At 42.5% G+C, this 13,521-nt stretch overlaps 1 protein-coding gene across 1 annotated transcript in view; it reads left to right on the top strand.

Moving 5' to 3' along the window:
- LOC131952280 (vesicular glutamate transporter 2-like) overlaps positions 1 to 12,346 on the top strand; it is a 189,983-nt gene extending 177,637 nt beyond the window's left edge. Inside the window, exons 13-15 of the mRNA XM_059314882.1 lie at positions 4,918 to 5,063; positions 9,346 to 9,494; positions 10,608 to 12,346. Coding sequence (XP_059170865.1) covers positions 4,918 to 5,063; positions 9,346 to 9,494; positions 10,608 to 10,812 — 500 coding nt within the window. The 3' untranslated portion in view covers positions 10,813 to 12,346. The remainder of the gene's footprint in view (positions 1 to 4,917; positions 5,064 to 9,345; positions 9,495 to 10,607) is intronic.
- Positions 12,347 to 13,521: the final 1,175 nt, after the last annotated feature.

Genomic DNA, 13,521 nt, shown 5'->3' with positions numbered 1-13,521 from the left:
TGTAGTTTATGTTGGCCCAGCCGAGCTATAGTTTATGTTGGCCCAGCCGAGCTGTAGTTTATGTTGGCCCAGCTGAGCTGTAGTTTATGTTGGCCCAGCCGAGCTGTAGTTTATGTTGGCCCAGCCGAGCTGTAGTTTATGTTGGCCCAGCCGAGCTGTAGTTTATGTTGGCCCAGCCGAGCTGTAGTTTATGTTGGCCCAGCCGAGCTATAGTTTATGTTGGCCCAGCCGAGCTGTAGTTTATGTTGGCCCAGCCGAGCTGTAGTTTATGTTGGCCCAGCCGAGCTATAGTTTATGTTGGCCCAGCCGAGCTGTAGTTTATGTTGGCCCAGCTGAGCTGTAGTTTATGTTGGCCCAGCCGAGCTGTAGTTTATGTTGGCCCAGCCGAGCTGTAGTTTATGTTGGCCCAGCCGAGCTGTAGTTTATGTTGGCCCAGCCGAGCTGTAGTTTATGTTGGCCCAGCCGAGCTATAGTTTATGTTGGCCCAGCCGAGCTGTAGTTTATGTTGGCCCAGCCGAGCTGTAGTTTATGTTGGCCCAGCCGAGCTGTAGTTTATGTTGGCCCAGCCGAGCTATAGTTTATGTTGGCCCAGCCGAGCTGTAGTTTATGTTGGCCCAGCCGAGCTGTAGTTTATGTTGGCCCAGCCGAGCTATAGTTTATGTTGGCCCAGCCGAGCTGTAGTTTATGTTGGCCCAGCTGAGCTGTAGTTTATGTTGGCCCAGCCGAGCTGTAGTTTATGTTGGCCCAGCCGAGCTGTAGTTTATGTTGGCCCAGCCGAGCTGTAGTTTATGTTGGCCCAGCCGAGCTGTAGTTTATGTTGGCCCAGCCGAGCTATAGTTTATGTTGGCCCAGCCGAGCTGTAGTTTATGTTGGCCCAGCCGAGCTGTAGTTTATGTTGGCCCAGCCGAGCTGTAGTTTATGTTGGCCCAGCCGAGCTGTAGTTTATGTTGGCCCTGTAGTTTATGTTGGCCCAGCCGAGCTGTAGTTTATGTTGGCCCAGCCGAGCTGTAGTTTATGTTGGCCCAGCCGAGCTGTAGTTTATGTTGGCCCAGCCGAGCTGTAGTTTATGTTGGCCCAGCCGAGCTGTTTTTTATGTTGGCCCAGCCGAGCTGTATGTTGGCCCAGCCGAGCTGTAGTTTATGTTGGCCCAGCCGAGCTGTAGTTTATGTTGGCCCAGCCGAGCTGTATGTTGGCCCAGCCGAGCTGTAGTTTATGTTGGCCCAGCCGAGCTGTAGTGTATGTTGGCCCAGCCGAGCTGTAGTTTATGTTGGCCCAGCCGAGCTATAGTTTATGTTGGCCCAGCCGAGCTGTAGTTTATGTTGGCCCAGCCGAGCTATAGTTTATGTTGGCCCAGCCGAGCTGTAGTTTATGTTGGCCCAGCCGAGCTATAGTTTATGTTGGCCCAGCCGAGCTGTAGTTTATGTTGGCCCAGCCGAGCTGTAGTTTATGTTGGCCCAGCCGAGCTGTAGTGTATGTTGGCCCAGCCGAGCTGTAGTTTATGTTGGCCCAGCCGAGCTATAGTTTATGTTGGCCCAGCCGAGCTGTAGTTTATGTTGGCCCAGCCGAGCTATAGTTTATGTTGGCCCAGCCGAGCTGTAGTTTATGTTGGCCCAGCCGAGCTAGTGTATGTTGGCCCAGCCGAGCCATAGTTTATGCCCATGTTGGCCCAGCCGAGCTGTAGTTTATGTTGGCCCAGCCGAGCTATAGTTTATGCCTATAAGGCCACGCTGACATGCTTCCGTAATGGGATGATATCGAACGATTGGCTGCCTTCTTAGATGTCGCCCTGCGCATGCGTGGTAAGACTTCCGTCCTGCGACAGCTTTAGCTAAGGAGTGGCGTTTTTTTTCCCCCTTCCTCCAAATCCTTCCGATCTTCTCTGGTTGCGAAATGACGATGGTAATCAGCTTATGGACCGGCCATAGACGCCCGACTCGCGAGCGCTGGGTTTGTAGAGGCTCCCTAATGAGTTCTAGCATCGCCCGTCGTTATTGCCTGTAATCCGGGCTTCGAGGAGGGGCTTTATTTGACGAGTTGAGGGAAAATAAAGAGGAAAAAAAAAGAAAAAATATAATCGCTTGGACACGTTTTTTCGAAACAATTATGTTTGAGTATAAGTTGTGAAAAGCACCTTGTTGACTATCTACAGTCAAATATTGATTTGGTTTTAATTAATTTTTTAAGAAAAAAGTTTTAATTAGTGTAATCGGTTTAAAGTTTTTTTTTAATGAGAAGTTTTCGTTTTTTTTTGTGCTGTTTTTGAAAGTCTAAAATAGGGCAAGACATATTTTGGATGCATACATTTAATTAAAAAATTTAAGAGTATTTTAATCACCTGTTAAAAATTCATAGGGGATCAATTAAAAGTGATGATTTTTTAAACGTTTTAAATTCAAATTTTAATACATTTTTAACACGTCTTTCCCCCCACGCGGATGTACAAGTGAACACTGATTTATTCTGTCGGCTTGAAAATAAGAAAACAAATCCAAACCCAAAAGTGAATTTCATTAAAAAAAATTATTTGGCTTTCCAGAAATTAAGAATAAAAAAGAGAAATTGATTTGAAGTTAAAGAAGTTCCAATTCTATTCCAAAGTTATGTTTATTTTCTTTTCTTTCACTCTTTATACTGTAATAAATATATTTAATGATTTGAAAAACAGTTCGAGTTAGCGTTTACGTATATTTATAACAATATTTAGATAGTCTCGCTATGTTTGCAATGGTTAAAAAATCGTTTAAAAAACGAACGAATACCAAAGTTTAGAGCCAGTCTATTCTAAATATAAATTTATAATACTAGGCTAAAAAAAATAATTCCTAACTGAAAATTACTTTCATTTTGCTGATATTTTAAAACCGATTATTTTTTAATTTATTTTTTAATTGTGTTAATTTAGACTCAGAATAATTAACCAAGTTTTGTGTAAAATACTTAAATGTTTGTAATTTTGTATAATTTGGTTGTCTGATCTTTAATGCTCGTAAGATTTTGTTCAAAATTATTTTGACAATAATTGAGCTTTCGAATGTCTGCTAAATGTCATGGCCGCATCAAATGTCACTAAAATGTCATTGGGCGCATCAAATGCCAGTAAAATGTAATTAACCGCGTCGAATTTTGTTTCTAAAGTACTATGGACTCTATAAATAGATAATACTTTTATAAAATGTACTATGTAGCATAAAATAGCTACCACATACAATCATCCATACTCCCATTTCCTATTATGCCTACTCCCACACCCCATAACTTGTACTTCTGCGTCAAACAACGTCAACTCTTACGCACCATTTTTTGGTGCGCAATTGTGAAGTGTAATTCCTGCGTGTGAAGATTTTAATGGTTAAATATAGCAACAAATAAAACGATCCTGTACAATTTCAAACCATATAACGCTAAAGTTCTGAGTGAAATGTCTTGAAAGGACCGATCGACATTTTATTCTCTTTGGCTTTCTAAAGCAAGGAAACCATTTAGCAATCTTTCTAAAGTTTCATTCCAACGTTTTATTTAAAAATTAGAAATAAAAATATAAAAACGGATTCTGTTAAACATTAAATACGTCGTTGCCAGGAAATCGTAAGAAAAATTATTGCGAAACGGTTTTCCATTTTTAAAATTAATGTTTGAAATAGCCGTACAGGTATTTGACGTCATCGTTTGAATGATTCAGTCGACCGTGACGCCCAATCGAGACACAGCGACTTATCGATCGCTGATTGGTTGAAAACATTTCAGAGCACCGGTCACCGGAGCGTGTCGGGTGCCTCTCCACGGGCGGGCCACGTGGTGAATAATAGATGGCCCTGCGATGGGGGGGGGGGGGGGGGGGGGGTCGCGGCGTTAGGGGTAGAGGGGTAAAGGGTAAGACGAATTAAGTTGTAAATTGGTTGAAAGATGGCATAGAAGCTTAAGAGTTAACTTTATTTAGGTTGGAAGAAAAATAATCAAAGTTTTTTTTAATAATAAAAGTACATATAGAGTCATATAGATCAGCACTTAATATAGTATAGAATACATAGGAAAGTGCTGAATTTTATAGAATCGCACAGCGTCACGCAATATTGCAAAGTCCAACAATCACACAAAATCACACAGAATTACAGTCACTCAGCGTCACACAAAATCACACAGCGTCACACAATTACGCAAAGTAACTCAGCGTCACGCAATCACATATAATCACTCAGCGTCACACAATCACACAGGGTCCAAGAGAGTCACAATGTATCTCAATGTTATCAAGTTGGGTTTAATAAAAAAAAAGATCTAAGAATGAATCATCTGGGGCAGGGGTCTCCAAACTACGGCCCGCGGGCCGGATGTGGCCCGCTAGGTCCTCTCATTCGGCCCTCGGAGATCTTTTTGTCCACGGAAAAAAATGTTTGTTGTAGGTGGCTGGGGAAAAATGCCAACCCAATGAGATGCCTGGAAGAAACTCTGGCCCCCGAACTTATATTTGATAGTTAATGCGGCCCTCGGGCTGAAAAGTTTGGAGACCCCTGATCTGGGGTATAAAGTAACCAACGATTCGGTTATCTAAAAAACACATCAATGAGCTTAAAGGTAACGAAGCGGAAATTAGTTCTAACGCACATTGAACTTGCTGGTTCTCAAAGAGACTCACCTGATGATAGCGTTGGCACTTTTAAGACAAATCTGTGGTTTTTATCGTAGAATCGGAATACGCGCATATGCAATATAGCATTATGGGTTTTTAGTGTATTTTAGTGTTGTTATAAACTGTAAGCAAGGCTTCTGATCAAAAGTTTTTGATCACTTATACATGAAAATTTGAAGGTAGCTGGGTATTAGTTTCTATATAAATTAATGAAATCAAAGTGTCCAACTCTACTTCACCTATCCTTACCCTACTGGGGTTGAAATCACGTGATTTGTCTCTGCTTGCAGGTTTCAATGTGAACCATCTGGACATTGCCCCGCGGTACGCCAGTATTCTGATGGGACTGTCGAACTCTGTGGGGACGCTGGCTGGGATGTTGTGTCCTATCGTAGTGCAGGCCATCACCAGCGATGGTAGGAATGATGTTGAGAAGGTAGGTCACACTCCACACACCCCCACACACACCCCCCCACAACCCCACATCCTGATGGGACTGTCCAACTCTGTGGGGACCTTGGCTGGGATGTTGTGTCCTATCGTAGTGCAGGCCATCACCAGCGATGGTAGGAATGATGTTGAGAAGGTAAGTCACACCCACACACAACCCACACACACCCCACACACCCACACACACACCCACACACACACCCACACACCCACACACACACCCACACACCCCCACACACACACACTCCCACACACACCCACACACATCTCACACACATCATCAGTGATGATAGGAATGATGTTGAGAAGGTAGGTCACACTCCACACACCCCCACACACACCCCCCCACAACCCCACATCCTGATGGGACTGTCCAACTCTGTGGGGACCTTGGCTGGGATGTTGTGTCCTATCGTAGTGCAGGCCATCACCAGCGATGGTAGGAATGATGTTGAGAAGGTAAGTCACACCCACACACAACCCACACACACCCCACACACCCACACACACACCCACACACACACCCACACACCCACACACACACCCACACACACACCCACACACCCACACACATCACCAGCGATGGTAGGAATGATGTTGAGTGGGGAAGTCACACCCCCACACACACACTCCACACACACACCCACACACATCACCATTGATGGTACGAATGATGTTGAGAAGGTAAGTCACACACCCACCCCACACACCCACACACAACCCACACACACCCACATCCTAATGGGACTATCCAACTCTGTGGGGACCTTGGCTGGGATGTTGTGTCCTATCGTAGTGCATGCCATCACCAGCGATGGTAGGAATGATGTTGAGAAGGTAAGTCACACCCACACACAACCCACACACACCCCACACACACCCCACACATCTCACACACATCACCAGCGATGGTAGGAATGATGTTGAGAAGGTAAGTCACACTCCACACACCCCACACACACACCCACATCCTGATGGGACTATCGAACTCCCACACCCCCCACACACACTCCACACACGCCCACACACATCACCAGCGATGGTAGGAATGATGTTGAGAAGGTAAGACAACCCCACACACCCCACACACACCCCACACATATCACCAGCGATGGTAGTAATGATGTGGAGAAGTTATTAGAGACACCACACACCCCCACATCCCCCCACACACCAGTGATGGTAGGAAACAACGTTGAGAAGGTTAAACAGACACCCACACACACTCACACCCACAAACGCACATCACCAGCGATGATATAGTACGTCAAACATGTATAATAGATCTCCACAACTCACAATATAAACAGTACAAAATATAGGCAAATTAATTTAAGTAGAAAACCTAGTTAAAATAAAAAAATTACAAATTAAAGTGGTGATTTTAAATTTTAATTTAACACCCCAGCACACGTCACCTGTATATTTTGAAAGCTCAAATCAAATGTAACAAGCTTTTCCTGTATATTTTGAACGCTCAGATCAAATGTAACAAGCTTTTCCTGTATATTTTGAACGCTCAAATCAAATGTAACAAGCTTTTCCTGCGACATGAAATGTGTTTTATCTAGTCTCTGATCCAATTTGATTCTCCCTGCGCTGTAGGTTTTTATGGCAAAAAATAAAACTTATAAGAATCAGCACAAAGGGACAACAAAAGTAGAATTCTAAAATTATTTTCGCAGCTTTTGAACTGTGAACACATAAGATAACCAGTTTGACATTATGAAAATAAAAGGTAAAATAAAACTGCATTAAAAATAGGAAAAAAAAACGTTTTTTTTCTGCTCAAGTAAAAAGCAGATCTTTGTTATCTTTTGTGTAGTTCAACGGATCCACTTTTACTTTCATTTTGTGCCCAAACAATTTTCGCGTGCTTAAAACAAGTAGAGAAAAAAAAACGAGGTAAAGAGGTCTTGGCACGTGCGTTGAATGTCTGGGTCTCTAAAGGAATTCTTGCAGACGATGAGCAAGGTCCTTACAGGAAGAGTCAAGTATGGGGGGTAATCGTGACAGAAATTACATATGGTTTCGATACGTTTAAAATAGTTTTTATGTGCTGGTGAATGAAGTTGGTGAGCGGTTTATATGTTCTGTCGATTTTGTGATTTTACAATTGGGAGAGTGTGTTTGTGTCGCTTTCAACGATTGGTTTTTCAGACGGTCGATTCAAAGTAGAAAAGAATAGATTAGAACATAATTTGTGAATTTGATTGATGTTTAAAGGCCTTCTGGTCACATAACTAGGATAAATGATACATTGATATAATGTATTACTTTAAATGCAATAGTAGATATGTTCTTAAAGAGTTGCATTAAAGTATAGGTGAAGTAGAGTCCCGCCATGTGTTGTCAGCTACCGACTAGGCCAGGTACCGGCTAGGTCAGGTACCAGCTGTAGCCGGCTTCAAAAGGATTCGAACCTCAAGATGAAGTGTCTAACAAAACTAGTAAACAAAAAAATAATTAAAAAGTAAAGCAAGTTGAACATCTAAAAATGTGAACTAATTAGAACTAATTCCCAAAAGGCAGCATTTCCAAAATATACAATTACAGAAAATATTGTGGCATTGAGGCTTTAGTGTAGGCGTGTATTTGGGATGAGTGGGGGGTGGGGGGTGGGGGGGGGAGAGTGTGATGAGGGTTAATTTAGTGAGGGGTTCAAATCCTATGTTGATGGGGGTGGAAGGAGTGGAGAGGGGAGGGGCTAGATGGTTAAGTGGTTACATTCCTACTTAGATTTGTAGGGAAGAAATTGGGGTGGGGTTATATTGGCGATGGGTAAAAATCCTACGTTTATTTGGGTTGGGGTGGATGGTAAAGAGGGAGTTAAATTAGTAAATGGTTAAAATCCTACGTCGATTGGTGGGAAAGGAGGGTGGGGCTAGGTTGGCCAGGGGTTAAAATCCTGCGACAGCATAATTTCCTAGCAGACGTGACGATGGTTTATTTATGAGAAAGGGAGCTAATTTAATTTGACGTCTCCGGCACGGGAATAAGGCCGGCCCCACCCTTAAGTCGTCCACAAGATGGGTGGTGGTTTCTTCTGTAGCGGGCTGGGCCAGGGTGGTGGTTTCTTCTGTAGCGGGCTGGGCCAGGGTGGTGGTTTCTTCTGTAGCGGGCTGGGCCAGGGTGGTGGTTTCTTCTGTAGCGGGCTGGGCCAGGGTGGTGGTGTCTTCTGTAGCGGGCTGGGCCAGGGTGGTGGTTTCTTCTGTAGCGGGCTGGGCCAGGGTGGTGGTTTCTTCTGTAGTGGGCTGGGCCAGGGTGGTGGTTTCTTCTGTAGCGGGCTGGGCCAGGGTGGTGGTGTCTTCTGTAGCGGGCTGGGCCAGGGTGGTGGTTTCTTCTGTAGCGGGCTGGGCCAGGGTGGTGGTTTCTTCTGTAGCGGGCTGGGCCAGGGTGGTGGTTTCTTCTGTAGCGGGCTGGGCCAGGGTGGTGGTTTCTTCTGTAGCGGGCTGGGCCAGGGTGGTGGTTTCTTCTGTAGCGGGCTGGGCCAGGGTGGTGGTTTCTTCTGTAGCGGGCTGGGCCAGGGTGGTGGTTTCTTCTGTAGCGGGCTGGGACAGGGTGGTGGTTTCTTCTGTAGCGGGCTGGGCCAGGGTGGTGGTTTCTTCTGTAGCGGGCTGGGCCAGGGTGGTGGTTTCTTCTGTAGCGGGCTGGGCTCTTGGGAGAGTCGTAGCTTACTCTCAAGACAGGGGCGTAGTGGGGGGGGGGGGGGGCTTATGCTTGGGATGAGTTCGGGGTGGGGTGATACAATGGCGGATGTGGGGTAAAGTGTGACAAGAATACTATGGGGAGGGGGAGACGACGTATACGGTTTGAGGGCTTATGTGCGAGAGTGTACGTGTACAGACGATGTTGTGTGTGTGTGGGGGGGGGGGGGGAAGATGACGTCAGGTGGGTTTTGAGGAGAGGACATCGACGTAGAAAAACATGTGGGCTTACATAGAGAGTAAAGCCTTTTCTAAAGGCGTACACAAATTTGTAGGTTTTCAAATAGAGTTAAGGCTCTCAAAAATATATGGGCTTACAGAGTAAAGCCTTTAATAAAAGGATCTTACTCAAAACTTTAGCAATTATACACTGATTCACTTAGTACCAAGTCCATCACTTCAACATTTTCGATTATTTTGTTTTATAATTTTCATTTCAACTATACCTAAAATACCATATCTTTTTAAAATTTATTATTCATAAAGTTTATCTTATACAACTTCATGCTTTTAAAAATTCTAATTGTTACTTATCTTGAACGAATTCCGGCTATTTTTCAGGCCAAGAGTGAGTGGCAGTATGTCTTCCTGATAGCCAGTCTCATCCACTTTGCCGGCGTCATCTTCTACGGCATCTTCGCTTCAGGCGAGAAACAGCCGTGGGCGGAACCCCCAGGGGATGAGACATGGAGGCCGGAGCACACACTCAAGTAAGTAGAGCCACGCCCCCAGCACAAGTACAGCCACGCCCCTCAGCACACTTAAGTAGAGCCACGCCTCTGATGCACACACACAAGTAGAGCCACACCCTCAGCACACACTCAAGCAGAGCCAGACCCCTCAGCCCACACTCAAGTAGAGCCACGCCCCTCAGCACAAGTAGAGCCACGCCCCACAGCACACACTCAAGTAGAGCCACACCCCTCAGCACACACTCAAGTAGAGCCACACCCCTCAGCACACAAGTAGAGCCACACCCCTCAGTTCATACTCAATTAGAGCCACACCCCTCAGAACACACTCAAGTTGAGCCACGCCCCTCAGCACACAAGTAGAGCCACACCCCTCAGCACACAAGTAGAGCCACACCCCTCAGTTCATACTCAATTAGAGCCACACCCCTCAGAACACACTCAAGTTGAGCCACGCCCCTGAACACATAAAGTAAGTACAGCCACGCACCCTCAACACACACTCAAACTAAGAATTTATTACCATATAACAAGAAATGGTGATTATAGATTAGGATTGGCGAACACTAGCTAACATTGGCGATTACTAACTAGTATTGGCGAACATAGGAGTTCTTTAGTTTACAATGCAAATAGCATGTAGGTACTCCTAATACAGGAACACAGCAAACATTAAAATAACAGTAAATTAACTTACTTCCCTACTATATAACGGCATTTACGTGATACAAGATCGCGAGTTAAACCTTGAATGGTTTGGTTAACTTTTATGTAACGACGCCATCACACCATACATCAACAAGACCCTGCTGCTAATTTACTCGAAGACTATAAAGTTTGTGTTCTTCCCTCAAGAAATCGATGGCTTAAGTGTACCAATCTAACTCGTTTCTTCATGTTCTTGTCTTTTTATTGCTCCAACCCGCATTTATATTATTTTAATAGTCTGTTATTTAGTTGGTTTTTTATTTTTGTTTTGTTTGAAAATGTCAACATATTATTTCAAGATTTGTTTTTGTTTGGCTTGTTACAAGATATTACTTTAATTTCACCATTTATTTCAGTTTTTAAAATATCATTAAAAAATTATTTTTTTTTTACTAATTTTTTTTTCTGCGTTTCGTGTTTTAGACCCAACGACGAGAACTGGAAGTTCAGTAACCATAGCAACAGCCACTACAACGGCGGCTGCGCCAACTACGGCGCCACGACGGAGAAGGGCTACGACGACTTCATCCCCACCCAGTACAGCCCCGTGTACGAGACGAAGGAGACCTTCGTGCAGAAACCCGCCAAGGAGAAGTACTATAGTGACGACAGCGATAAAGGTTTTTAGCACCGGAGCGCGCCCTTAACAGACGTGATGAGATGAATTTTATCCTTGTGATTTTAAGGTGATGGGGAACAATTGGATTATCTCTTTTTATTTTTAAAGAGTTTTAAAATTATTTTTTAATATATTTTTTAGTAGATGATTCTGAAAATTAATACGTTTAAAATATTATCTTTATAATTTGTTTTAAGGGAAGTAATTAATAAATTAAACAAATTTAGAGTTGTCTTGTGGTATTGCAAAATAAAACAACAACAACAACCGCATAAGTTATCAGTAAAAAAGTTAAAATATTTATAATTACAAAGCTAATTTACAATAACAAGACTGATTTATAACAGAGCAACATTAGTTATAAGCTTTATGTCGTATTTACTTACCAAATTTTTAAAGCCAAAATACTTAAAACCAATTAAAATTATTATTTTTTTCATCTTTCACAAGCAATAAAGTCTCCCCCCGTGATAAGTTTCAGTTTAGTTAATTACTAATTAAATTAGGACGATTTTATGTAAATTTTAACTGTACATATACAGGGGTCATAAGGTCAGTTACTTTTTATAGTTGTGTGTGTGTGGGTTGGGGGGTATGTGTGTGAATACAAGGTCTAGTAAAGTATGGAGTTCAGACGACTTCATTGTGGTTTATTTATTTTCATTCAGTCTTGTTAGGCCCCCGAAGAGCAAAGGGCTGCAACCACACCTCTCCTCCATACTTTGTTGTGGGCTGCTATCTTTATCTGAGCCCATGTAAGCCCCCGATTATAGTTCTTAGTTTTAATTAATTTGGTTGCACTAAAAAACACCCTAGTAGGATTTCAAATAACCAACAAAATTTTTAAAAAAAATTTATTTAATAACATTCCTGAAATATTATATTAAAACATGTTTTGTTTAATTTTGTTGTGGAAGATGAGCGGTCATGATTCGGTGCATCTTGATATGCATGTGTTAATTGCATAATTTTATTTTGTTTTGCTACTTTCAGTAGTGTAAAAATGCTTACCGATGAATTGAATATTGAAAACATATATATCTGAACATATATATCTGAAGTGAAGTTTGAGTAACAAAACCTATTACACCACAGGAGAATGTACATTTCTTTAAACAGTTTTTTATGTGTTTTTAATTGGTTGTGATTCACATGTCTTTTTAACAACGTATTTGAAATATTATTTGTAACATGTGTGGTATGTATGTGTGTATGTATGTGAGTGTATACGCTAACTCAAAGCTGATTAAATTGACAATTTTGTTGACGAATTTACAGAAATGTATTTATGTACTTAATTATTAAAAATCGTTCTAGAATTGTTGTACATATAATTTGTAGAAAAAGTTTTTTTTTTTATTTCTAATGTTTGTGTTAATTAAATTTTCCAAAGATATTCATATCGTGGTGATAGCATATGTGTACAATTTATACGTCATCATTTTGACCATGCCCATAGCTTGTACATGTACATATCAAGTAGAATTAATTTACATACAGTGTTATTTGTTTTTAGTTACTAATTAAAAAATTCTCAACCAATGTTGTCAAATAAAATGTGTTGTTAGTGTTTAATTAAAAGCGGGCGGTAGTTTAGATCTACTGATAATTAATTTGAATCGGCTGCTATGTTACTCTGACCATATACTTGGCAGATGAAGTAGAGTTCACCTGTGACCTCGGCATAGAAAGGAATAGTGTGATCAACATTAGGCTCTATTATCTTTACTTTCCTTTACGTGAGTCAAGTACCCAATAGAGCTGGTTTGACCCAGGTACTCATTAGAGCTGGGTTGACTCAGGGATGTCGTACGGAGTATGCAGGTAGATGAGACACTATAGTGTCAACAAGGCCTACAGAAACTTATGCTCACAAATTATTCTGTTCATCAATCGTTGTTTTCAAGGGAAACAACTCAATACCTTCCGCCACAGAAGAACAAGGAGTTATCTTTCTGTGTCCAGACTATTTGTACGAATAAAGAAATATGTTCTAACATTTCACAGAATGGTGATAATTTACAGTTTTACACTCTATGTAACCATGATATTATACAAAGTTATAGACCTTAAATCTATTAAACACAATTTTTTTTTAACGCAATAGTCAGTTAAGGTTTTACGTCAAACAAACACGGGCTCAACTGAGTGACAACACAGTTGAATCTCCACTGTGCGAGAGGGTAGAGCTAAGCTAAATCCAATCGCACTCTCTAGTGCTGTTTCAAATTTCGGGAAATCCCATTGTGCGAACACCCCCTTCGCACGAAGACGTAGAGTGAAAGCGCGTCGGTGCGCACACAAAGAGATGGTCGGATAGTCGAGTGTGGTCGATCTCGTTGAAAAGGCGACTGGAGAGCAGTACTGTGTGTATGTGTGGGGAGTTGGTGGTGGTGGTGGTGGTGGGGTTGAGAGGGGGGGGTGAGTTTCTTTTTTCTCTCTTGGCAGTCAGGTCAACCCCCCCCCCCCCTTCCTCCATCCTCCCCACCCCCGGGTACTCGTTTAACGTCTCGCCTTATGGACCTCTCCACGGATCGAATGTCTTAGCCTGTATCAGCGGTACTATCCGAGAGGGTAATCTCATTAAAGCTCGCCACTTTCTGGCCGCGTAATTCCATTAACCGGCTATACCGTGAACACATTTTATTCTTAAACCAGATGAATGACCCGTTGAGGGAAAAAATACAACGGGCGCTAGGTTGATAGTGTTGTCTTTTT

Source organism: Physella acuta, unplaced genomic scaffold, assembly GCF_028476545.2.
Source record: "Physella acuta isolate Inbredline_101_S28 unplaced genomic scaffold, ASM2847654v3 ptg000863l, whole genome shotgun sequence".
NCBI lineage: Eukaryota > Metazoa > Mollusca > Gastropoda > Physidae > Physella > Physella acuta.
This window is presented reverse-complemented; position numbering and strand designations above follow the sequence as displayed.